The sequence below is a fragment of the Aureobasidium namibiae genome, assembly GCF_000721765.1.
Source record: "Aureobasidium namibiae CBS 147.97 unplaced genomic scaffold scaffold_2, whole genome shotgun sequence".
Lineage (NCBI taxonomy): Eukaryota > Fungi > Ascomycota > Dothideomycetes > Dothideales > Saccotheciaceae > Aureobasidium > Aureobasidium namibiae.
The window spans coordinates 812103-837732 of NW_013581207.1; the positions used below are offsets into that span (position 1 = coordinate 812103).

The following is a 25630-nucleotide window of genomic DNA, read 5'->3' on the forward strand; positions in this document are numbered from 1 at the left end:
TTTCATACCGTGTCGCCCGCTGGACACAGCTCGAGGCTCTCTTTGACTGTTGTTGCCGGTGCATCAACAGGCAGTCAGCACCGTTGTTGATCACAGCGACGTTTTTTCCGAACAGATGCGATCGTGATTTGCATTTCCTTGGTTTATTTGGTACGTATGACCTCAGTTGTTGCCATTACAGCTGTTGTTATCTCGTGTCGTTGGTTATCTTATCAGGGAGTGCCAACTGGTATATACTCGTGACTTTTCTGGATCGCGGTCTACATGACATATGGTCCACATTCTTTTGACCCTTGCTTCCGTTTAGACCGCTACAGTTGCGTTCTTTATGGCCGCAAAATGCGGGAAGGAGAAGGACTTTGATACATGGTATGATAGGGCAAAAGGCAGACGGTATTGCTTTCGATGTCAGTTGTTTCAGGATCTGCTACAAAGGTTTCCCCATTTCCGGCATTCCTTAAAGCTGTGTCACCTCTAGTGCGAAACATACTTGACTCAAGGGCTCGAGTACTTGTAGTTGAACTCCTTCTGTGCCTCATCTCTCAGCCTCTCCAGCTCGGCATTCTTGTCGGCAAACTCCTTGTCATCCTTGAGCTTCTGCAGGAAGTTTACATTGGTGTAAGGCGAGGGACCAGGGATAGCCTGACCCTTTTGGACTGCCGGACGATCGTTGATCGACTTCCACCACTTCTCCAGGTTCGGGAACTTGCTGAGATTGACGCCAGAGAAGTATGCCAGATTGACCCAGCTGTAGTTTGCAATGTCCGCGATCGAGTATTTGTTGCCAACGAGGTAGGAGTTATCCTTGAGCTGATTGTCTAGAATGCCGAAGAGACGTTCGGTCTCACCAACATAGCGCTATATGGCACAATAGGCGGTCAGTATGCGGGACCAAACCTTAATGGATGAGACCCCAAAAGTCAGAGTTCTTGCGTACCTGAGTAGGATACTGAATGCGATGAGGTGCTAATCTGAAGAAGTGGTTGGCTTGGCCTTGCATGGGTCCCAGACCGCCATGCTGCCAAGCGATCCATTGCTCTTGATACGACAGCATAGGGTCTTCCTTGAACGAAAACTTGTTCTCAGAGTCTATGACATGCAAGTCAATACACCATCCCAATTTCACCTCGCATCGATCGAGCAGAGAAATGCTTACCGTAGTGTCTAGCAAGATACGCAAGGATGGCTAGAAGGAAACAGATCGAGTCAGCCTGGTCCTTCGTTTCCAAGATCAGCATGGTCAATTCACTCACCTGAACCTTCCTGAATAGCAAGACCGCCCTTGTCATGGTCGACAAGCACAGGAATGCGTCCATTGGGACCTAGCTTGGTGAACCAAGGCTCCTTCTGTGTGTTCTTCATGATATTGACGCTCTGGTACACATAGTCCTGACCGTATGCTTCTTTCAATTCCTCAAGGAAGATGGTGATCTTGTGGCCATTGGGAGTGCCAAAAGTCAAGAGCTCAAGACCCTTGTTGGCAGTCAAGCCGGTGGGTTCAGGTGCATCAGAGGACATGATGTTGGAGATGGGTTTCGAAATTGCTTCGGGTATTACACGAACGAATTGACGTTGAGATTGTGCAAGACGAAGAATTGGACTGCGAAGGAACATGAGTACAGAGAGATAGGTAGAGGAATGGTGGTACTCGGAGTACGGAAGGGTCGCTCGAGATTGGGTAAGCAAAACTCCATGCACGTCATCAATATGGGGAGAAACCCCGCAAATTATCTCCGGTTGCTCCTACAGTGATAGGTAATCAGTGGCTTGATTAATTCTGGCACTTCAACATACAAGATGGTAAGAGGGTTGAGTAGAAAAACTTTGCATTATAACATTGTCTTGGTATAAACCCCTAACCAGCAACTCCAAACCTGAGAATCATAACGTGCGTGAAAAGCAAAAGAAGAAAAAAGCAGACGCAAACCTTGGATGAATAGAAAGCACTCCTTGGGGGTTATTCAAGCGATAAAATGGAGGCTTTTCCCTGCGGACAACTCATGTAAGTCAACGCTAGGACTCATCCCATCTCTCGATCAACACACTGCCCTGCTCTATGCAATGGGCCAATTGGACAGCAGCTCCTCGCATGCGGGAGTCATGAGCACACCGACCACAGTAGCGACACCTCCGATGGCACCAGCGACTGCACCCAAGGCGAACCTAGCGGTTGAGCGCTTTACTCGCTTTGTGGGACGAGGTGCTGCTTGAGCGCCCCTCGTGAAGAAGTCCCTGAGCATCTGTTGCTGGTTGCACTTCAGTCTGAGCAACTTGCGCTCAGTGACTGGAGCAGGGATTTCCTCATGGCCGTCGTCTTCGGTCTCGCGTTTGCGTTTACCTCCGGTAGGGGAGCTTGACTGAACGAGAAGTTCTTCGGCCCTGGCTTGGGAAGCAGCAGTTTGATCCTTGAGTCCGAGATCTTCGAGCTCCCTGTCGATGTTTCGACCGTCTGCAGACGTAACTTGACCATTCATGTCCTTCTCTTCGTCTTGGTTGGTGACTTCAGCTTCGATATTGGGTTTCTTGCTTTGAGACAAGGAGTGACTTTCAGGATCCTTGGAGCCACAGCATGGAGGCGTGCGGGCGCTTGGTGCCAGCGGCATAGTGGGGACGTCCCAGTGTTTAGCAGGCTCGAGGAAATAAGAGAGCGACATTCTCTGGGCGACGTCACGTGTCTTTTCCTTATCTTCATCCCGAGGGTACACGGCCTTGGGCTGGACGAGCTCTGCATCGTTGACGTGGACGGGTGCCGTCTGGGTGTCTTCGTGAGACTCGAGAGGTTCGTCGACTTCAAAGCTGGCTTCATCCTTCTGAGTGTCATCCTCCTCATAAGCTACAGCGGAATAAGGAGATCCACTGCAGTCTGAGCCAGAATAGCTCTGCTCATCGTCGTCAAAGTCATCCTCGTCCTCTGGATAGTCGTGGCCCTCGTGGTCACTGCCCAACTCAGACTCGGACCCGAAGCCATTGTGGTACAAGCCTTCGTAATCTTCATCTTCAGACTGATCAAGGTCTTCGTGAGAGGGTGCAGGAGAAGAGACCGATTCGAGGTCGATGAACGGCACAGGGGTAGGCTTTGCGAAGGTAGTGTTGGTGCTGTTCTCCTTGGATGAGTCGGATTCGTAGTCCGGGACACGATATGAGGGTTGAGGAACAGGCTTGTAACACAAAGCGGGAGGCGCGTTCTGGGTAAGATCGATGGTGTTGCTGAGGACGGCACCGTCACGAACAATCTCGCCAACAGTGAGACTGACGCCGTCGTGGATGGCTGGGAAAGGAGTCAGAAAAGGGTACTCGGAGAAGTTGAAAGCTTGGCTCGATGACAAGTATTCACCTTCAGCACGAGTAACCTTGTTTCCAAAAGCGATGATGTCCTTCTCAAAGATTGGGGTACGGGTGATCCTTCTACCGTTGACGTAGACACCATGCATTGAGCCAGTGTCTTCGAGGTAGATGGGACCCTGTGGTTGTTAGTCTGCTGTTGAAGGTGAAGAGAACGAAGAGATAGCGAGGAAAAGATGTGGGCAGATTGGATAGTGAGGGAGGATGGGAACGATATGGCAAAGGGATGGACATACGTCAAGTCCATCAGGAGCCGAAATCTTAGCGTGAGTTCTCGACATGACTGGGCATGTGAAGAGAGCGTTGTCAGGGGCGGGCCTTCTGTCCTTGGTAGGGCTGGTAGAGGCGCGGCCGATCAAGACAGAGCCTTGCTTGGGGATGATCAGGTTGCGAGTGGAAGGTCCAGTCGAAGAGGCGCCTTCGGGAGAGATAATGGATAGGGAGACGGTCACACGAGTGGGCAGCTTCGCATATGAGAAGAGTGCCGTCATGTTGGATGGCGGCAAGAAGAGAGAAGAGTCAAGAGGTCGGAAGGACTGCGGTGGTCAAGTATTTCTGAGGTGGAGTGCGAGAGTTTGAGGGACAAGGTGGAGTGAGGTGGAAACAAGTCTGGTTGTGACTTGATACTTGCTCGTAAGTGAGGGAAGAGCGGGGCACCAACACCTTTGATAGGCTCACCCAACACACTGTCACATGCCACCACCCACTCGGCACTGCCGTCGACTGCCTGATTCTACCCAGCACTGGAACTTTGTCCATAACAAGCTATGGAGATACTAGAGTCTCCTTTGACACTGCTTTGTATTTGAAAGTATCGTGCATTCGTAAAGTTGCAGCAGACAGAGTTCAACATGCTGGAGGAATTCATGACCACTAGGGTGCTAAGGCAGAAGCTTTGCGGACCTCGACCCCTCGCATCAGAGACTCTAGCCTCTTCCACTGCCCGGCAATATCTGACGGCCTATCATGTACAAGATATACGATTGTAATCAGATGACACGATGTGAGAACAACCAGTATTTAAATCCTTGAACGAGTTACTCGTAGTGCATTATGAAGGTGATAAGGATCGGAATTTACACGGAGTTAACCCCCACCAAAGCTCGGGTTCTTGAAGTGGCCGACTCTGGAACAAATCCTTAGCGGCTTGACTTGTGATTTTGCGCGGCCTGTCAGACTTGCGCCTGCCTGGTCTGCATGGAAGTAGTCGACACCTGCTGCCATCATGGAGAATCAAGATCAACCCGAGGATGAGCTCCCTCCTAAGGAGCAGGTCATCGACCGCCCTCCCAAGCGCATTTCGGAACTGGAATTCGGCGTCCTGTCTAACCAGGACATGGTCAAGCAATCCGTCGTCGAAGTCTCCGATCGCAATGTATACGACCTTGGTACTGGCCCCGGCGGCAAGCGAACCCTCACTGCACATGGTCCCCTCGACGGTCGCCTCGGAACATCGTCAAAGACTGGACAGTGTGAGCAGTGCAAGGAAGATCTCAAGAACTGCAATGGTCACTTTGGTCACGTCCGCCTCGCCCTGCCCGCATACCACTGGGGTTACTTCAAGAAGATTATGGAAATTCTCAACACCATCTGTAAAGACTGCTCGCGCATCCTGCTCGATGAAAACACTCGCCGAAAGTACTTGCGCCAGATCCGTCGACCAGAGCTGGACACTTTGCGCAAGGAAGCCATCTGCAAGAAGATTGTCGACGAGGCCAAAAAGACAAAGACATGTTTCTATTGCGGCTCCATCAACGGCACCGTCAAGAAGGTTGCAGGACACCCTATCAAGCTCATCCACGTCAAGTGGCAGACCTATCTCGCCTCCAACGCAAAGTCAAAGGTCAAGCCTGCCTCAATGGTCGCCTTTGAGAAGTCGTTTGACGAGGCAAAGAAAGGCGTTCCGGATCTTGAGAAGCACGCCAAACGCGCCGTCGACGACATGAACCCCCTTCGAGCCTTGAACTTGTTCCAGAGAATCTCCACCACCGACGTCGAATTGCTGGGAATGGATCCGAGCAGAGGCCGCCCGGAGGCTTTCATCTGGCAATATCTCCCCGCCCCTCCAGTCGCCATCCGCCCATCGGTCGCTCAGGAAGCCGCAAGTACAGAAGACGACATCACAAACAAGCTCGGAGACATAATTCAAATCAACACTCTGCTCTCTGCCGGTCTCAAGTCTGGACAGCCAGTCATGAAGATTGTCGATATGTGGGAGTTCCTGCAAGTTCAGATTGCCATGTACATCGACGGCAATCTTCCAGGTCTTGGTCGCGATTCCGCCTATGGTAAAGCCCTTCGCGGTTTCTGTCAGCGTCTCAAGGGTAAACAAGGTCGTTTCAGAGGTAACCTTTCAGGCAAGCGTGTCGACTTTTCCGGCCGTACCGTCATTTCTCCCGACCCAAACCTTAGTATCGAAGAGGTCGCCGTCCCCTCCAAGGTCGCTACCAACATGACCTACCCCGAGCGTGTTACCAGGTACAACATCGAGAAACTCCGCGCTTGTGTCCTCCGAGGAAAGAAGAAGCACCCCGGTGCCAACTTTGTTGTCAAGAAAGATGGCCAACGAAAGGTCCTGGAAGTCCTCGAACGCATTGGAAAATTGGACATGATAGCAGAAAAATTGGAGATTGGCGATGTCGTTGAACGACACTTGGAGGATGGTGATATCGTGCTATTCAACCGTCAGCCTTCGCTTCACAAGCTCAGTATTCTCAGTCACAAGGTCAAGGTCAGACCTTGGAGAACTTTCCGTCTCAACGAGTGTGTCTGCAATCCTTACAACGCCGATTTCGATGGAGATGAGATGAACTTGCACGTTCCGCAGACCGAAGAAGCACGTACCGAAGCCATCAACTTGATGGGTGTCAAGAACAACTTGTGTACACCAAAGAACGGTACTCCCATCATTGCTGCCATCCAGGATTTCATTACCGGAGCCTACCTTTCCTCAATCAAGGACAACTTCTTCGACCGCAAGACATTCAGTCAAATCATTGGCTACATGTTCCACGATGATGTGATCCAAGACCCCGAGACTGGAGAAAAGCTGTCCATTGAGCTGCCGCCACCCACCGTCTGGAAGCCGCAACGTCTGTGGACTGGCAAGCAGATCTGGAACGTGCTGATGCGACCAAACAAGAAGATCAACGTTCTGGTCAATCTGGAAGCGAAGTGCAAACAATACAAGGCTCCTCCTAAGGGCGTGGCGCCTGATATGAACGAAGACGACGCTTACCTGGTCATTCGCAACTCAGAAGTCATGTGTGGTTACATGGACAAGGCAACCGTCGGTGATGGAAAGAAAGATTCGGTCTTCTATGTCATCACGCGTGACTTTGGCCCTGACTATGCTGTTCATGCCATGAACCGTCTCGCTAGATTGTCCGCACGTTGGCTCACTAACCAAGGGTTTTCGCTCGGCATCAGTGATGTGTACCCCAGTGATGCACTGACGGCCAAGAAGATGAACCTGATCAGAACCGCAGAGGCCAAATGTTATGAGCTTATTGACCTCTACAACAAAGGAGAACTGGAGCGTGACCCTGGTTGTGACGAAGAGATGACCATGGAGAACCAGATCTCTGGCATTCTTTCGAAAGTCCGTCAAGAAGCTGGTGATGCTTGTTTTGCGGAGCTCAGTCGTCGCAACTCTCCCTTGGTCATGGCTAAGTGCGGATCCAAGGGTTCGAACATTAACGTCTCTCAAATGGTTGCCGCTGTAGGTCAGCAGATTATTGGAGGTAAGCGTGTTTTGGAAGGCTTCCAGGACCGTACTCTGCCTCATTTCGCCAAGGGTAGCAGAGATGCTCCCGCCAAAGGTTTCGTCGGTAACAGTTTCTTCTCGGGCCTGAACCCTACAGAGTTCATTTTCCACGCCATGTCTGGTCGTGAAGGTCTGGTCGATACTGCTGTCAAGACTGCCGAAACCGGTTACATGTCTCGTCGTCTGATGAAGTCGCTTGAAGACTTGTCGGCGCAATACGACAACACAGTCCGTAACTCGTCATCGGGTATCGTCCAGTTCCAATACGGAGACGACAAGCTTGATCCTGTCGATATGGAGGGAAGTGCAAAGCCTGTACATTTCGACCGCAGTTTCACACACGCTGTCACGACTACATGGGATCTCAACGATCGTGGTCTGAGACCAGCCGAGATTATGCAAATCACAATGGCCACTCTCGATCCCGAAAGAGCTAAGCTTGAGCGTATCTCGCTGACCGGCGAGAAACTCGGCTACAACGACAAGAGCGACCACGGCGTTGATCAGCTAGAGAGTGCCCGTGACTTCCTCGATACTGTCCAGAACTACATCCAGATCAAATGTGACAAGCTGGCTGCCATCCGCACGAAGATCGGCATGGAGTCCGGTGTCACAGATTCTGGCGACATCGACGTTGTTGTGGCAGACGATTGTAGCCAGAGAACGATTGCTGATGGTGTGCTCAAAATCTCGACTGCTGCCATCAACGAGTTCCTCATGCTTTGTCTAACCAAGTATGAGCGTTCCAAGGTTCAGCCAGGTCATGCTGTCGGAGCTACTGGTGCTCAATCCATTGGTGAGCCTGGTACACAGATGACTCTCAAGACTTTCCATTTTGCTGGTGTCGCCGGTATGAGTATTACTCAGGGTGTTCCCCGTATCAAGGAAGTAAGTTATACTGAACGATTGCTTGGATGGATTATACTAACATTCGGTCAAGATTATCAACGCTTCCCGCCAAATCTCGACTCCTGTCATCTCGTGTACACTCGACTCGAAGTACGAAACTGTCGCCGCTCGCGTCGCCAAAGCCATGATCGAAAAGACATATCTCCGCGATATCATTGCATACATCGAAGACGTCTGGTCAGTCACCGGCTCTTACGTCAACATGCGCATCAACTGGGACACTGTGATGAAGCTTGGTCTCCGTCTCACAACCCAAGACATCACCTTGGCCATTGCCAAAAGCAAGGCCGTAAAAGCACTAGGCGTACAAGTCGCACCAGTCGGCAAAACCCACATCCGCGTCAACGTCCAATACGTGCCCGAACCCCGAGGCAAAGCAGCACTTAACAAGACGCGCAAGCCCCTCGAAATTTTCGACATCATCCAAGACTTGAAGCGTATCCTTCCCAACGTAGTCGTTAAGGGCTACCCCGACTGCGCGCGTGCCATCGTCAAGAAAGATGACAAACCCGACGCCACCGGCCGCGAACCTGTTTCAGTTCTTGTAGAAGGTTATGGCCTGAAAGCCTGTATGACAACCGAAGGCGTGGACGGTGTAAAGACTCGCTCCAACAACGTCATGGAAGCCAAAGACGTACTCGGCATCGAAGCCGCCCGCAGCACCATCATTGCAGAAATCAGCTCAGTCATGGGCGGTATGGACATTGATCCCCGTCACATGCAACTGCTCGCAGATGTCATGACCTACAAAGGCGACGTGTTGGGCATCACCCGCTTCGGTCTTGCCAAAATGCGTGACTCGGTGTTGCAGTTGGCTTCCTTCGAAAAGACGCCTGATCATCTGTTTAACGCTGCGGTGGGCATGAAGAGGGATCGCATCGAAGGTGTTTCCGAGTGCATCATTATGGGTCAGAGCATGAGTATTGGTACTGGTGCTATGAAAGTGGTGCGCAAACTCGGTATTACGGAAGCTGAGTGTGGAAGAAAGAAGTCGGCGTTTGAGAGTGCGTTTGCTGGATTGCCCAAGACGGTTGCTGCTGCTGCTGCGTAAATGATGGCAAAGAGGGATATGGACAAAATCATGGCGTTTGAGCATTGCGAAGGGCGTTTTTCTTCTTCTCTGATGAATAGTTTAGTATACCCGCACGAGAAAAAAGCATTTGTTACCTTTCTTCTTGATCAACAGGTTTCCGACATCGATCATGGTGCAGCCTTCTGGAGTCATTCGGCTTGTTGGACTCTTCCACAAGCCATGTGTGCAGCAATATGAAAGTTGGCCGAAATACCTCATATCTTGCCATGATCTTTGTGCTACCTATAACGTGAACGAATCAAAGAACCGGGGTTGTTGCAATGTTCTGGGTCGATGGACCACGCGTCTTGTTACATTCGCTGCCAACCAACACATGTCGTTGGAGATTGTCAGGCTGTTGGTCACGAGTTATTTGTCAGAGTAAGTACTACCATACAGACTAGTCAAGGCTTGTCACGAACGCCTTGATCTTGAACACGCATGAATGATGGCCATGGTGATGTCTGCATAAACAGGCGAGATGATAGTAGGAATTTGTTTGGTTAGAAAATACACTGATAGTTCGAGGGAAGGCAGAGTTGTCACTGCACCGCCAATTCGTTAGTCGTGAGACACCGGTCCCTAATACCTGAATCTAAAGCCGCCATTAAAGTAATCAAGAATCAAATAGCAACTGTAAAAGTCAGTTGAGTAAGGATAACTAGGCGCTTTGCACAATTGCTACCATTAACTTCTCGTAATCGCCTCTTGTTTCTCCACGTATGCGATCGGCCAAGTCACGCTGGAAGAAGTGTCTGTAGGCGCCTCGAGCTTGCGACATGCGGTGTTTGTCCCAGTGAATTCTGACAATCCTGTTTACGAGAAGGTCATCTTTCGTACCCATGCCTGCCATGGCAGCCTCGAGAAGTTGAGCGTCGTGCTTGGCGCGATCCTCAGCATTGAATAGAATGTACAACAGCGCATCTTCCATGTGGCCACTGAAGTTCTTCTTCAAAACCTCTGCGAGCTCGCGGTGGTACTTTTGTCGGTACGCTTGGGAGATGGCACGGAGCTGACCATCGCTACGCTGGGTGAGGACCGCACAGACAGCAACTTGATCACAACCGATCTTGCTGCCCTCGGTGGCACGATAGAGTTCGCTGACATCAGCTTCGATTTGCTGAGGGATGACAGGAGACGACTCTTCGTTGCGGCGTGCTGCTAGAACCATGTCGAAGAGACGCTCGGTCTTCATAGATAGGTCACCCTTGACGTCAGACTCAAGAGATTTGTGGTAGACGTGGTGGTAGTGTGCTTTGATAGCATTCAAGTCGGCGTTGCTGCGCCCTAATAGCACGTCGTTGAGGATAGACTCCTTGGTGCCGAACCCTTTGATGGCCTTGTTTGCGTTCACAACGTCTTGCTCGAGCGGCCCGCGTACCATGGCCACGAGGCCATCGCGGAAGTAGCCTGATGTCTCGGATTCAATGTCCTTAATCAGGTCGCGACGATGACGCTGCGCGAACGCTTGACGTACACCAGCAGCCTGGAGGGGGTCCATAGGTGCGAGTATCGCGATGAGTGCCTTCTCGTCGGTTCCGAAGCCCTTCATGGCTTTGCGCAAATCATCGGCTTGACGAGACATGTCCATTGGGGCTACTTGACCAGGAACGTAGCCCATCGAGGGTGGAGCGGGAGGACCGCTACCGTATTGCGCCTGTGGCTGACCGTATTGACCGGGAGGTGGCCCTGGCGGGGCACCAAACTGAGGAGCGCCATATTGTCCTGGCGGGGGTCCTGGAGGAGGAGCGCCGAATGATTGTGATGGATGGTGGCCTGGAGGAGGGCCAGGGGGTGCACCATACCCACCGTGCTGCTGCGGGTATGGTGAGTGGCCGGGAGGAGGACCAGGAGGGGCGCCATAGCCTTGCTGTTGTTGGTAAGGTTGCTGTTGTTGGAATGGAGGCTGTCCTTGAGGGGGATACTGCTGGCCGTAGCCTTGCTGGGGATAACCGTAACTCATGATTGATATTTGAGGGCCTCGGGCACGTAGGTGGGAGGAAGTGTGTGGCTGTCTTGACAGCGGGCTGCAGCTTCCTTTATGTCATCCGCGCCAATTGCCAAGGCAAACTTGTGCCGGAAGGATCGGGTGACCCATAAGAATATGCGCTCATGGGAATGACTGCGCCGCTGCTCCGCCGACAGTTGGATCGTTTGCCATGAACGAACGGTTCGCGCGAGAGAGGCTTATGGACTCACCTGTGTTGCCTTTGGAAGCCGAAAGCGATTTGGTTGGAGCGCGTCAGTACCGCGCATCCGGTTCTCATCAGCCACGCTGCACAGCCGAGCGATCTAACCACATCAGTCATGTAGCGATCCTCGGACGATGATTCTTTTCACACTCGATTATACGCCATCAGTTGCTGGTGTAGAGATTGCAATCTAGAGCAGAGACGATGCGCTGCTTTGAGATCATCGGCGAGCAGCATATGGCTAGGAAAGATCGTATGCATCTGCAACTCGAGCACATGGCAAGCCACTAGGGTACAATTAGCGGGGTTAAACTTCCGATGCCCTCGCAGTTGAAGCCTGGATCCAAGCTGAACGGTTGTGGCTTGCTCTCATATCTGATACTCGACGTGCCTGCAACAGTATACAGCCAGACGGCTGACTGACAGATAGAGTGCGACAAGACAAGCGATTTGGCCATGGAGCATGACACAAGCTCGGCATGGCCAAAGGCGTGACAAGCAGTCGGGTTTGAAGGTAGTCGAGGATGGTGTGGGGTACTGCTGCCGAAACCATTCCATCTAACGGCTGCGCGATGAGCTGTGATGGACTGCCTGAGGTATCGCTGCGCAAAATATGAGCTTACACGATATGGCAAAGAGGCGACGGACTTGGATCAAAGTCCGGCACGGCGATCAGCAGTGACAACATGCAGACAGTAAGAGTTTAGGAGGGAGCGGAAGTGTTTCTTGGGAAGGTGAGATGATGACTTGGCGAGCACAGACCGCTCATGCATTTGGCATTTGATTAACCCATTGCTCGTTTCGTCTTGTGTCTCGTCTTGTGCTCGCTATCTTCTCCCATGAATCGCTGATCTCCACATCAATTCTTTCCGGTATCTCCAAGACAGTGCCAATAGCGGGAACTCGGAGCCGGCAAACGATTCGCGTGCAGGTTGCAGTCACAGTCAGCGGGCTAAAGAGAGCAAGAGGGGAGAGAGCTCAGTGCTGGTCGCAAACAAACTGGCAGTGGCAGGTTCGATGGACTAAAGGCGCATACTCCAGTTGTTCAAATGAGGCACCATGTCGTATAATCGCCCGAATCGACGCCAGTCGCATGGTCAGCAGCAAGCCCAACACTATGCCCCGACCAACGGCACACTCGACGCCCACCAGCGGGCTCTCCAATCTTCGTACTCGACCCCCGAGTTGACCGGCTACGGATCCTACCCTACTCCTGGCGGCCCCGTTCAACAGCCCTCCTACGCCGACTATGTCCATCCGTCGCAGTCTTACTATGCCCAGAGTGACCACGCTCAGCCGCAACCTACCCACGCCGGATACAACCCCCAGGCTTACGCAAATGTTGGCTACAACCCTCAGGCCTACCCGCCGCAGCCTCCACCACAATCGCCGCGCGCCCCGTATTCTTACGCTCCCTCCGCTACGTCCCCGCCGCACTCGGCGAGCTACCACCAGACCCAGCATCGCTTCTCAGAGCCCATTCCTATGCCCGAACCGGGCCAAACCTACACATATCCCGACTATTCACGAGGCAATTCGGCCTACTACCCTCCTCCACCTCCGCCCCCTTCGCATGTCTGGTCGCCTCCAAACGGTTCACAGCCTGCTCCATATGGAAATGTTCCCTACGCTTCAACTCCCGATGAATTAAACCTCCCAACTCCACCTGTACATTCTGGATATGGCTCATACAATTCTACTGTCTCCCCGCAATTCTCTCCCAGCTACCTTCCTTCTCCTTCTGGCCCTCCACCGCCGCCACCAGCTCATGCCAGCGCTCATGCTCCTCAGAGGAGTGACACATTGCGCCATCCACAGAATCGCCCTCTTCCAGGGCCGCCAGAACCAGATGTCGAGCGTGATTATTTCCACCAACCCGGCTTCCGTGATTCCTACGCAACCGAGCAGGAAGCCCAGGAAGATCTCTTCAACCAAGTTGAGAGTGCCGTGCTCAACGCTGGTGCCGCTTCAAGCGCCCGGAGACAAGGCCCGCAAATGCAATCTTCAGATCGTCCGCAACCTCTCTTCTCGCCCAGAAGCAATACAACACCTACCGCTCAGCCTTCTCGAGACAGTATGGCTATCGCAAGTATCATCAACGAGTACAGCGACGAAAGCGACGTCGAGGCCCTCGCTGGACTGGAGGCGATGCGCATGGCTGAAGCCCAGGAAGCAGACGCAAATCGAGGCAGTGCTCTTTTCGGGTATTACGGCTCTTCGTTGGCGAATCTCTCTAACGAAGCTGACGAGACTGATATTCCCATGGATATGAGCACGCTGAGCGGGGGTTACGATGCCCATATGTCCTATGGCGGTGATCCGAGTACCTTGGCTGCAGGCCCGGAAGCTAATGGTTCCAACTCGTTATCTGCTTCGAACTCGATGCGGCGATCCATCGGCTCAAGCAACCCGGATAGCATATACGACCATGCTATGAGCCTCCACTCTCGTGGACCACCGGTCGCTCGTGTTGACGCTGGTGATACTGGAGGGTTGACCGATCCTGACGCCCTCAATCGTAGACAAAGTTTTGACGAGGGCGACGAGTATAGCCTTACAGACAATATGCTACAACCTGGCGAGCCTCCGGACATGTTCTTCCATCCTGGTCCTTCAACACACAGCCACGATAGACCTTTGCCTCCTCCACCAATCGTGTCCGACAACGGGGTTCCTCGTCTCAACACAAGTTTGCTCCATCAGCGCTCAAACTCTCTTTCTCATGCTCAGTATCGCATGACTCCTGACGGTTATACCCCATCTACGATAGACACTGGCGCTGGTACCTTTCCTCGATCTGCATCGCTTCTCACTCACAGTCAAACCCCTCAAGTGCTTCAGCCTGCAAGATCAAAAACAGATGCGGAGGAGCGCAGACTCAAGCAAGGTTATCGGGCTTCCATCTACAACACTTTCGACAATACGCCTGCCGCAAGTACGGTCGCTCTTGATCTACCTAGTCTGCCTACAAAGCGTTTCAATCCCTCGAAGCTTGGCGGATCCGATTTCAAAAAGTGTGAAGAACCTTGGGCACTGAGCTCGATCCTCCAATGGCTGTTACTCGTTGCAGATCCTGAGAAAATGACCGAGTTAAAGGAGTCGATGGTCAAAGAAGCCCTGGTCTCACTCTTCACCAACAAAGTCCCTACCATGAACATCGCAGATGCCGAAGTCCTGAGCAATCGTGTTGTTGAGAACATGTATGCCTCACAGACCCTCATCCCAGTCGAAGAATGGGTTAGGCTCAGCCCAGGGCATATGAACGGTGTCATCTTCCAATTGACGCTGAATGGGTGCTACTCACATACTGTTCATAACCACCTGTTCCAAGGTCGTTGTTATTCCCATCACTGTCAACGTACATTGAAGAAGGTCAACCTCCAGACTGTGTCAACCCGAGCTTCTGAAGACTGGGCAACCTTCTACAAGCTCAAGAAAGAGGATGTTGAGGGTCACGACAGGAAAGAAATTGAGTTACAAAACATCCTACATGAGATTGTGCAGACCGAAGAGGGCTTTATGGGGGACCTTGATGTGATGATCCGATTATACCGCGATCCTCTGGCCACTGCCAATCCTACGATCATCAGCCCCAACCGTCAGGAGAGATTCTTGCGAGATGTTTTCAGCAAGCTTGACTTGGTCAAGAAAGCAAACGTCGAGCATCTGTTACCACAACTCAAGTACCGACAACAAGAACAAGGTCCATGGGTCAAGGGATTCAGTGACATCTTCAGACAGTGGATTCGCAAAGCCAAAACTGCTTATATCGAATATGCCACTGGCTTCCCCAGCGCAAACTCATTGATGCGGCAAGAGCTCGAGAAGAACATCAGCTTCCGCAACTTTGTGGAAGCCGCGCGAGTGAACAAGCTATCTAACAAACTTGGTTGGGACAACTACCTCAAAGCTCCCATCACAAGATTGCAACGTTACGGTTTGCTCTTGCAAACGGTCCACAAGAATATGCAGCATGATTGTGAGGAGAAGACTAATCTTGCTACTGCTATCGAGGAGATCCGGGCCGTCACTTTGGAGTGCGATTCCCGCGTTGCTGACCAGCAAAGAAAGGTTGACCTCTCTGATCTCAGTCAAAAGCTTTTGTTAAGGCCTGGAATGGCGTCCGAGGTTGAGCTCAATTTGACGTCGATTGGACGAGAACTGATCTACCAAGGTGATCTACAGAGAATGGGCAACAACCGCTTTACCTGGGTAGAATGTCATGCTCTCCTATTTGATCATTATCTCATTCTCGCCAAGATCCTCTCAGTACCACAAAAAGGCGCGCCTAACAAGGTAGAGAGATACGACGTCTCAAGACTGCCCATTCCTATGGATCTACTGGTATTGGAGAACATCAACGAGGATGTGGTGGTCCGTTCCTCATATGTCAAAGGAATCACCGCCGTTACACCTTTACCGTCGAGGCCACTGCCATCCAGTCCAGACTTGAATAAGCTGGCTCGTATTACAACCGCTCAATCGAATCACCCCACTCTGGCTACCGTTAATACTGGCTCGTCAATGACAAGTCTGAACAGCGTTGCATCTGCACCTTCGAAACTTTCTAGTACCACAGTGCTCGACAACAACAAGGATTCGGAAAAAGTTCTGTATCCATTCCGCATCAAGCATCTGGGAGGTAAGGAGCCATACACGCTGTTTGCTGCTTCAGCAGGCAGTAGAAGCGAATGGTACAACAAGATCATTGAAGCCAAAACCAAACACGCTGCTGCTCTATTTGCGCAGAATGCCGAACCATTCCGTCTCAGAGTGATCGCCGATTCTGCCTTCTACTACGATTCGAACGCAAATACCAAGGATCAATACGGTGTTAGCATGGTTGGGAAGCCAGTCATAATTAAAAGCACGCCCTTGGATCGTGCTGTCAAGGAAGTAGAGAACAGATTCAAGGCTAGTGGTCGCCCAGCTCCGATCTGCAGAGCAAGAGTCAACTGTGCTACTAGCTTTACAACTTCTTATCCTGGTACAAAACATATGGTTGCAGTGGGTACAGACTTCGGTGTCTACTGTTGCGAGATGGACAACCCTAGGGGTTGGTTCCGCGTAAGTGATGTATTTGCACAACGCCCTCAGAAAGCATACTGACTTGAGCGATAGGCAATCGCAGGCACCAAGGTCACGCAGGTTGCGGTGCTCGAGGAGTTCAACTTGTTCTTGCTCTTAGCCGACAAAGTTCTTTACGCACACCATCTCGACGTAGTTTGTCAGCCTCTATCCACTGGCGCGGCCGAGACATCTTCGTCGCGTAAGGCGCCGCAAAGACTCTCCGGTAGTAGAGATGTAGGTTTCTTCGCCGTCGGACGCATGAAGGATCGAACCCTGGTCTTCTACAAGAAGAGGGATGGCATTTCATCGACGTTCAAGGTCTTGGAGCCCATCTACCAAAAGTCGACCGAAAAGAAACGCGGTATTTTCAAACGAGGAAACACCGAATTCTTCCGCGATTACGACGACTTCTATATCGGCACTGAATGCCACGGCATGAACCTCTTCCACAGCAGTCTGGCTATAAGCTCAGACAAGGGCTTCGAAGTACTCACTCTAGATAAGAAGCAACCCTGGAGTGTGCCAGATTGGAAAGCTCCAGAGGTTGGCAACATTCTACGCCATGTCGAGAAACAGGAGACACTTGGCATGCTTCGCCTGACCGACCAAGAATTCCTGCTCTGTTACAACCACTGCGCAGTCTATGTTAACAAGCATGGCGAGATCAGTCGTTCGGTCGTTATGAACTTTGTTGCTAACGCAAAGAGCGCTGCACTGTATGGGCCTTATCTCGTCCTCTTCGACAACGAGTTTGTCGAAGTGCGCAATGCGCAAAACGGGCGTCTGAAGCAGATTATCGCTGGCAAAGATATCAAATGTCTCGACGACGGTGGTGGTGGCACACTCAGTGGCGGTAGTACCAATACTGGCATCGTCAATGGTGTCGTTGGGTATGGTGCTGCTAGCCGTACCATCAAGATCGTCATGCAACATCCTGCACTCGAGAAGACGCAGATTGTTGTGGAGATGGTGTTGAACAACGAGCAGAAGGAGTAGAGTGGAACTCCTGTCTTCATCGCCTTGACTTCTTATTTCCTATCTATGTTTCATGATGGCGGATGAATACTGGCGGCGACGGTTGTCTGATCTAATGTTTTCTGTCTCTGGTTGGATGTTTCCCCTCTAGCCGTCCCAATGTTTCTACTTGCAAGATACCTCCATTCACGTACTGGCTGCTGCATATACCGGAGCGAGGCGTTGCTTATTGAAGACTGTCTACTATTCGACCAACTGATGATTTCCACCTGTGTCAGTTCGTCTTCTCTCGCACTAGACTTTTGGTTCCATGAGCTTGTGAGTGCCACGTCAAGATTGAAGGTTGTCTTTTCCACGAGAAGCAACGAGGCACGAGAAGCATGGTACCCCACAATTCCGGTCGCATGGTGGATCGCTGCATGAACGCGTGTGACGACGGTGCTTCAGGGTCCAACCATGGAAAAAATTGTGGACGAAACGCAAGACCTCAGTCGAACTAGTCGAAACAGGTAGTCGTTGAACACGCGGCGCCGAGTGAGAGCATGGGTTTGTTTGACCATATCCAAGTGGTTGGTCGAAACAAGGAGGATCATCATCGAGTTGCGCATATCATGATGTTCCTCAGGGCTCGGCGGGCGCAGGCTTCGTCAGAGGAAGATCGATTGTCGTGAGCCCCCCTTGTACTTCTTCACCTCTCTCACTCTCCATTTCCTTCTTGTATATACTTGTACATGTTTGTTTCTTGTTTAGCGTCATCCTCTATGCGCTCTTGCTCGCTATGATCTGAGTACACCCTTCTCTCGGCTTGCCACGCAATCTGCATCTCCCATCTACGACTGTCGCATACTCGAGCCACCGGCTCGTCAGCCTTACACCTATATCATGATCACTCAACGCCGTCTGTCGCCTTCTCTCTTTGCTATTTTCCTGGTATTCTTCTTCTTCATAGTCTTCCACACGACTCACCTCACCACATCTTTGCGACATGTCCCGAAGGTGATGGGATTCGGTGAGGACGAAGAGATAGAGCCTGAAGACGTCCTTCTTGAGCAACATGAGTCCAAGAACATGCACACATTCGCAAACCCGAATCCCGCCTTCGTTGCTGGTACGCCGAAAGACCCCAATGCCGAATACACAAAGACCCTAGTGATAGGGCGCAAGAAAGAGGAGAACACACTTTGGGTGGATACAGAGTTGGCGGACATGCTAGCTCCCATCGGACCGCTACGGACTGCCATCTACGTGGTAGACGACAAGACTGCGGAACTACATCCTCCAAAGAACAAAGGTCACGAGGCTATGGTCTATCTTTCGTATATCATTGACAACTACAACAATCTCTCCGATGTCAGCATCTTCATGCACGCGCATCGCTTTGCCTGGCACAACAACGACATCATGGATCTTGACTCGGCGCAGATGGTTAGAAATCTCAACCCTAATCATGTCATCCGACACGGCTACGTAAACCTCCGCTGTCACTGGTCTCCTGGCTGTCCTGCAGAAATTAGCGGTATTCATCCTGGAGCACTCGTCGCCAATGCTCAGAGACAGGAAGAGATGGTTATTGCCGAAGCTTGGAGCGAGATATTCCCTCTGGACCCCATTCCACCTACACTGTCGCAGCCCTGTTGTGCCCAATTCGCACTCAGTAGAGAGCGTATACAGGCTGTCCCTCTGTCCAAATACATTTACTACCGGGATTGGCTGTTGAAGACACCACTCTCGGACAGTCTATCAGGCCGAGTATTCGAGCAAATATGGATCGTCATCTTCGGCGGTGTGGCAGTGGATTGCCCAGCTATGAACATTTGTTACTGCGATGGTTACGGCTATTGCTTCGGAGGCCCGGAAAAGTATGACGAATTCATTGATTTGCGCTACATCCTCAGAGACCACGAGAACGAGGCACATGAGATTCGCAAGAATGAGGCTCTGATCATGGAAGCCGAATCTGATGGCCGGATACCCGAAGAGACGGACAATCTAGTGATTCCAGAGCCAGGACGCAAAGAATGGATTCACGATGAGATTGAGAGGTTGCGTTGGGATCTTGGAGGACGGAGGGTCAAGGCGTGGGAGAGAGGACGGGATCCTCGAAATCGAGCTTCAGAGGCGGGTCGAGATTGGAAAGAGGGAGATGGATTCTAGACACGATGACTGGACATTGGGATAGAGGTATAGCATGGCAGGGGAGCCCCATGGCGTTTTTTGGTTACTGTACATAATCTGAGGGGATATAGTCCTCGATTTTGAAAACCATCTTTGTGCACTTCTGTATGTCGGAAAGGCCTCGACAACGAGGCTCCAAGGCCTATGAAGGGAGAAGGTTCTGTATCGGAGATGAGGCTCCCGAATGCGGATCGTGAGCCTTGAGGTTTCTCTCCGCCCTCGGCTCGGCATGCGCGACTCAGCCACTGTGGAGAGCTAAGGGTTCGGCAAGAAAGGATGACCATCAGAGTTGCTTCTTCATGCACTGTATGTGTTTGCTGAAGAAGCAAGTGAGATTCGACAAGGCTATCTCCTTGAGATGAGTCACGAGTCAAAACAAGATCGGAATGAGCTTGACAGAGAGCATCGAAGAGGCTAAAGGTCATGGCCTCTGTGTCCGAGTTAGGTGACGCAGCCAAGAGGCGGGATGCCTCGGTTCCATGTGACTGGGAGAGGGACAATCTATTAAACGATGACATTGAACACCTCGGGTCTTGATGGCTCGTACTTGGATGCAAGTAAGCCACAGATAGCCTTTGCTGTTCCCTTTTCACCTTCCTTCCAGCCTGTCAATCTCACTGTCGCGTCCACGTCTGAGTGCCTCTTGTCATGTATGTGCTTACTCGACTTGTTTTCCGAGTCGCCGAAGGGGCCTCGCGCCGTCCTTCCTCGTCCAGTCTATATGGTCAGCAGCTGACCCACTTCTTACAGAACGAACAAGAGCTTCGTCCTTCACACCATTGCCACTACAACCCTTGCAGCCCTCCTCTGATACCGATAATCCCCAACCGACAATATGGCGACAATCACAGCTCTCGCAAGAGCAAACGAGATCAGGGCCCCTCCCCCACCAGGCGCACCTTACAGTGTTGCCCTTGAAGGAAACGAGGAGTCGGGACGTAGTAAGATCTACAGACACTGGAGATTCAAGGACGGTCTGCTTCACACCTTGGACCCTCAGGTATGCATTCTACGAAGCTTGTCATGGGACGTGTACTTACAAGAGTGGCCAGATCACGTCCGCGCATGACTTCTTCGAACGTACAGGTAAGCTATATACAGACACTTCGCTCATACGCCATCTGACTCGACGCTTCAGCCAACCGCATTCCCAGCGCGAGATGTCTCGGATACCGTCCTTACGACGCAATCACAAAGACCTTCGGGCCCTATGTTTGGGAAACTTACGGCCAGATCCAAGAACGAAGAAAGAATTTTGGTATCGGCATGGTCCACCTCCACCAGAAGTATGGAATCACTGGTAGACAACATGGTGTCGGTCTGTGGTGCCAAAACCGTCCCGAGTGGCAGATTGTCGATTTGGGTTGCATGTCTCAAGCTCTGTACACTGTCTCTCTCTACGATACTCTGGGACCCGACACTACCGAGTACATCATCAACCACTCACAGCTGGCCGCCGTCGCAGCCTCCCTGAACCATATCCCAACCCTGCTCAAGCTTGCTTCTCGCTGCCCCACCCTCAAAATCATCGTCTCGCTCGATCCCCTCACCTCGGGCACTGAGCTGCCAGGAAACTCAAAGGCCGATCTTCTCAACGCTCTGGCTTCCGAGGCTGGCATTCAGGTCATTCACATTCGCGATGTAGAGGCAATGGGCGAGGCCAACCCTCGTCCCTACAACGTTCCCCAGCCAGAGGACATCGTCACTATCAACTACACATCCGGTACCACTGGTCCTCCCAAGGGTGTGGTTCTGACACAGGCGAACGCTGTTGCCGCAGCTTCGGCCTCCATGACTCTGGTCGACATGAAGGACAACGATGTCATGTGTTCTTACCTACCTCTGGCTCATATCTACGAGCGCGTGACCGAGGGCTCTGCCCTCTGGGCTGGCAGTGCTATCGGATACTTCCACGGCAACATCCTGGAACTCGTCGAAGATTTCAAGCTTCTCCGTCCCACCAGCTTGATCAGTGTACCCCGTCTGTACAACCGCTTCGGTGGTGCCATTAAGACAGCCACTCTGGAGGCATCTGGCGTCAAAGGAGCTCTTTCAAGACACGTTGTGTCGACAAAGTTGGCAACTCTGAGCAATCCCGACCCCAAGCAGGCTACAAACAAGCACGCCTTCTACGACCGTATCTGGGGCAGAAAGGTCACAGCGCAGCTCGGTCTGGATCGTGTCAGAGCTATGGTGTCAGGCTCGGCCCCTATCGACCCATCTCTTCAGCAGTTCATGCGTGTAGTGTTTGGCAACAGCTTCCTTCAAGGTTATGGCTTGACTGAGACATACGCCATTGCTTGCGCTCAGGTCGAAGGTGACATGACAGCCGGCAACTGCGGTGCAGTCATGCCTACAACCGAGTTGTGTCTCATGGACGTGCCAGACATGGAGTACTTTGCAACTGACAAGCCATATCCTCGTGGCGAGCTCTTGGTTCGTGGACCCACTGTGTTCAGAGAGTACCTCAAGAACCCCGAGGAGACAGAAAAGACGCTGCTCCCCGATGGATGGTTCCGCACTGGAGACATCTGCTCCGTAGACGAGCTCGGTCGCTTCAAGATCATCGACCGCAGAAAGAACGTTCTCAAGCTCGCTCAGGGCGAGTACATCTCACCCGAGCGCATCGAGAACGTCTACCTCGGCAACACAACCTGGTTCTCGCAAGCATACGTGCATGGAGACAGCGACAGGGCATTCCTGGTCGCCATCTTCGGCATCCAGCCTGACACATTTACCGCCTTCGCGAGCAAAGTGCTGGGTAAGCAGCTGGGCGCAACCGACATCAAGGCTTTGGAGGCAGCAGCTCAGGACGTCAAGGTACGCCATGCTGTTCTCAAGGAGCTTGACAAGATTGGCAAGAAGAACAAGTTCAACCGCTTCGAGATGGTGCGCAATGTGCGACTGATGGTCGAGCCTTTTACCGTCGACAACGAACTTCTCACCCCCACGTAAGTTTTTCTGTGTGTTGAGAGGAATGCTACGATTCAAGCAGCTGCTGACAGAAGCGACTAGACTCAAGCTCAAGAGACCCCAAACGGCAAAGAAGTACCGCGCTCTTCTTGATGAGATGTACACCGAGGCCGAGGCACAGAGCAGTGCTAGAGCCAAGCTGTAGACGAGACTAGAACTGCGATTGCGATCTTTTCCATGCATCTAGCATAGAACGTGCTTCGTGCACATGTCAAGTTTCTACAATCCTATTTTAACGATTCCCGTCCTTCTATCATTGTCGAGTCTGAGAAAGGCTTCGTCATTATTCGTTTGTTGAATCTCGTGTTTTTCATTCGAACGCTATCCTACATCTGTATGAAGTGGCTTTTGGAGGGGCAAGAAAGGTATCCGAACCATGATGATTCCTCGCGACAGTGCTAGACGCCGTGCTTTTCGAATCCAAGTGTTGCAATAATCAAGCACACTCAAAACCAAGTACCGTAACTATAGAGCGCTGTTTCCTCCTATGATGATGTGGATGCGAATCTTGCCTTGCGAGCCTCGGCCTTTGCCCGGTCTGCCTCGCTGATTTGCGGCTTCTCTCTCTTTGCAGGTGCAGATGCAGCAGGGGCAGATGACTTTGCCTGAGTTTGTGCACCTCCTCTTCTACCACCGTCCCTGCGACCACCGCGCCTGTTGTTGTCGTTGTTCTCGCGCTTGTTCTCGGTACCTTCGCGCTTCTTGCTTGCGCCTTGCTGCTCTCCATCGGCAGGGGCGCCTCTCTTGCGCTCGCGACGCTCGGGGAGGGCTTCGTTGAGCTTGCCGGGCATCTCGGTGTTGCCGAAGCGCTTTGCGCGTTCCAGAGCCTTCAATGCTTCGTCCTCGTCCTCATTCAAGCCAAACTTCTTTGCGCGCGCCTTGCGCTTTTCAATCTCTTGGTCCAGAGTCGTCTTGGCGAGTCCAGAGGTGAAGTCGACGGCAGGCTTGGCCGGTTCTTCCGGTTGAGCTTCCGTGGGTGCGCTGGCGTCTGCGGCGGTCTCGGTGGTGGTGGGTGCAGCTGTTGACGCGTCGTCCTCGGCGGGCTTGATCACTGTGAGGTCGTCCGTCTGCGAGGGATCGATGTCGGCTTGCTGGTTAGGCACGGCTTGGGGGTTTGGAGGTTGTCCTTGACCGCCGGCGGCGATTGCGACGGCGGCGGCTTCTGTGGTTGCTTTGGAGGCTGCTGCTGCTGCTGCGGAGGGCTCGTCGTCCCAGTCGATCTCGTCTTCGGTCTTTGCTGCGGGCGCATCGCTTTCTTGGAGTCGCTTGATCAGGTCGGCCTTTTTGCCCGTGTGAGGGAGGTTGCGCTCTTTGAGCAGTGCCTCCAGCTCGGCGTTCTTCATCTTGGTGTATTCGCTCATCGTGTCGCTGTTTTGTCGCTTCCTCGACGTGATTTGAGATATGTCAATTGGTTCTGAGTGATTCCGGTGATGAAATAGAGGTAAAAAGACGCGATTGGATGGTTTGGTGGAGGTTTATTGAATGAACAGGGAGATGACAATGGCTGTTCCTTCCTCGAGTGACGCGCTAGGTTACCTCAGCTCTATATGCATAATCAAGCATAACTCTTATGTATCTTCGAGCATTGGTGTGTACATTACCCTGTCCGAAAATGCCCATCTTTCTTGATCGGCAACCCCGATGCTTCTTACTTGTCAATTCAAGTGTCATGTGGAAATACAAGCGTGGCAAATACTCATGTAGGCTATACAGACTGCACCGTCTTGATTATCGAAAGGTTGGCCTGAAATGCCATCATGGTTGGGTTTAATACTGAAGTGACAAACACGAGCAACGCTCTCCGGACTTTCTCTTGCTTCGACCTGTTCCTACACACTATTGCAACAAACGCGATCATAACAAGGAGTATACAGGATATCAAGCTGGTCAATTTGAATATTGCATGATCGTGTTTGCGCCGAAGCCACCTCACTTCAATCCAGGCGTGTCGCTCACGCGCACGACATATTTTACCCCATGATTCTTCCCCTGCCTCAGATTCTTGAGCGCCGTCTCCACGCCGCCGAGCAAACCACCATCAACCGCTTCCGGACTGTGAACACGCAATTTACCCTCGCTGAGCCAACGGCCAAGCAACTTGGAGTGGCAGTATCCAAAATCTGCTCCTCCAGCTAGAGCCATCGCGCCGTGCTTATCGCTCTTGTTGAACCCAGCCCAAAGGTTGCCAGCCATTGTCGTGCTGATCTCGAATCCAGATGGCACGTCTTTGACTCCTGATGGCAGGACCAGACTGATATGGCCTCCTGCTTGAAGTACTTGGCATATGTTTGCTGATGAGCCATGTTCGCTCACGCAGTCAAAAACGTGGTGTAATTCATGCTTGCCGAGTGCTGCTTTCATCTTCTCGACAAGCTTCTCGGGTCCCTCTCTGTAGTCGAGAACCACATCACCTTTGCTGCTGTCCATGAGCGGCTTCACTACCGAGTCTCCCGAAGCTCCCGCAATACATATCAGAGGATGATAATCTGCGTTGACAGCCAGTTGGACTGCAGCGGAGCCCACTGCTCCGGAGGCACCATATATCACCAGTGGCATTACTTCCTTCTCATCCCGAGATCGCTGCCACATCATCGGCAACCTCAACATTCCGAATAGTCCGATGGTTGCCATGTAATATGCCATTGGTATCGCAGCAGCCTCTTCGAACGGGCGATCTCCAATATGGAATGTCGTATGATCCCAGACGAGAGCATATTCAGCGTAAGTTCCATGCGGAGCTCCAAGTTGATGTAGTGCAGCTACACGGTCACCGGGTCGAAAGTCATAGACGCTGGAGCCAACAGCAGAGACGATGCCTTGATGACCAAAGTGTTAGTAAAGCATTGTAGGGATGGGTTTCCGAAAATGTAAGGATGGTATGCACCTGCTACATCATCGCCGCTGTTCGGACATGAACCGATCGTGACAAGCATGCCCGCAGGCATCTTCCAATCTTTCGGATTGCATCCTGCTACGACGACTTTGATGAGAATATGATGTGGATCCGTCAGTTCAGGTATTGGCACGTCGTGGAGCGTGACATTTGTGTCAGCGTCAATATGGGCTTCTTTCATCGTAGGCATCGTATTTAGGCCGACTGCCAATACTGAGTATCAGTGAACAACGTGTTCAATGTACAAATAGGTGCGAGATAGA

The 25630-nt window shown here is 51.9% G+C and overlaps 9 protein-coding genes across 9 annotated transcripts; 4 read left to right on the forward strand and 5 right to left on the reverse strand.

Moving 5' to 3' along the window:
- Positions 1-495: 495 nt before the first annotated feature.
- M436DRAFT_37868 (glutathione S-transferase) lies at positions 496-1518 on the reverse strand (the record flags this gene model as incomplete). Its single annotated transcript, XM_013575258.1, has 4 exons — positions 496-858; positions 938-1089; positions 1157-1186; positions 1254-1518. 4 exons carry the CDS (start codon positions 1516-1518, stop codon positions 496-498), a joined length of 810 nt encoding a protein of 269 aa, XP_013430712.1.
- A 536-nt stretch (positions 1519-2054) lies between these two features.
- Positions 2055-3833, reverse strand: M436DRAFT_78416 (uncharacterized protein; the record flags this gene model as incomplete). The annotated part of the gene is made up of 2 exons (XM_013575890.1): positions 2055-3461; positions 3579-3833. The coding sequence occupies 2 exons, from the start codon at positions 3831-3833 to the stop codon at positions 2055-2057; spliced, it is 1662 nt and encodes a 553-aa protein (XP_013431344.1).
- A 734-nt stretch (positions 3834-4567) lies between these two features.
- Positions 4568-9068, forward strand: M436DRAFT_38447 (beta and beta-prime subunits of DNA dependent RNA-polymerase; the record flags this gene model as incomplete). Its single annotated transcript, XM_013575360.1, has 2 exons — positions 4568-7996; positions 8049-9068. 2 exons carry the CDS (start codon positions 4568-4570, stop codon positions 9066-9068), a joined length of 4449 nt encoding a protein of 1482 aa, XP_013430814.1.
- Positions 9069-9750: 682 nt separating this feature from the next.
- Positions 9751-11052, reverse strand: M436DRAFT_37295 (Annexin; the record flags this gene model as incomplete). The annotated part of the gene is made up of 1 exon (XM_013575151.1): positions 9751-11052. One exon carries the CDS (start codon positions 11050-11052, stop codon positions 9751-9753), a length of 1302 nt encoding a protein of 433 aa, XP_013430605.1.
- A 2305-nt stretch (positions 11053-13357) lies between these two features.
- M436DRAFT_37887 (uncharacterized protein) lies at positions 13358-17347 on the forward strand (the record flags this gene model as incomplete). The annotated part of the gene is made up of 2 exons (XM_013575261.1): positions 13358-16348; positions 16403-17347. 2 exons carry the CDS (start codon positions 13358-13360, stop codon positions 17345-17347), a joined length of 3936 nt encoding a protein of 1311 aa, XP_013430715.1.
- A 1047-nt stretch (positions 17348-18394) lies between these two features.
- Positions 18395-19480, forward strand: M436DRAFT_37747 (uncharacterized protein; the record flags this gene model as incomplete). The annotated part of the gene is made up of 1 exon (XM_013575238.1): positions 18395-19480. The coding sequence occupies one exon, from the start codon at positions 18395-18397 to the stop codon at positions 19478-19480; it is 1086 nt and encodes a 361-aa protein (XP_013430692.1).
- An 856-nt stretch (positions 19481-20336) lies between these two features.
- M436DRAFT_78421 (acetyl-CoA synthetase-like protein) lies at positions 20337-22619 on the forward strand (the record flags this gene model as incomplete). The annotated part of the gene is made up of 4 exons (XM_013575891.1): positions 20337-20501; positions 20554-20587; positions 20640-22452; positions 22517-22619. 4 exons carry the CDS (start codon positions 20337-20339, stop codon positions 22617-22619), a joined length of 2115 nt encoding a protein of 704 aa, XP_013431345.1.
- Positions 22620-23199: 580 nt separating this feature from the next.
- Positions 23200-23835, reverse strand: M436DRAFT_33689 (uncharacterized protein; the record flags this gene model as incomplete). Its single annotated transcript, XM_013575133.1, has 1 exon — positions 23200-23835. A coding segment is annotated over one exon (636 nt), but the record flags the coding sequence as incomplete, so codon positions are not given.
- A 568-nt stretch (positions 23836-24403) lies between these two features.
- Positions 24404-25557, reverse strand: M436DRAFT_60496 (GroES-like protein; the record flags this gene model as incomplete). Its single annotated transcript, XM_013575566.1, has 2 exons — positions 24404-25290; positions 25359-25557. 2 exons carry the CDS (start codon positions 25555-25557, stop codon positions 24404-24406), a joined length of 1086 nt encoding a protein of 361 aa, XP_013431020.1.
- Between the last annotated feature and the right edge of the window lie 73 nt (positions 25558-25630).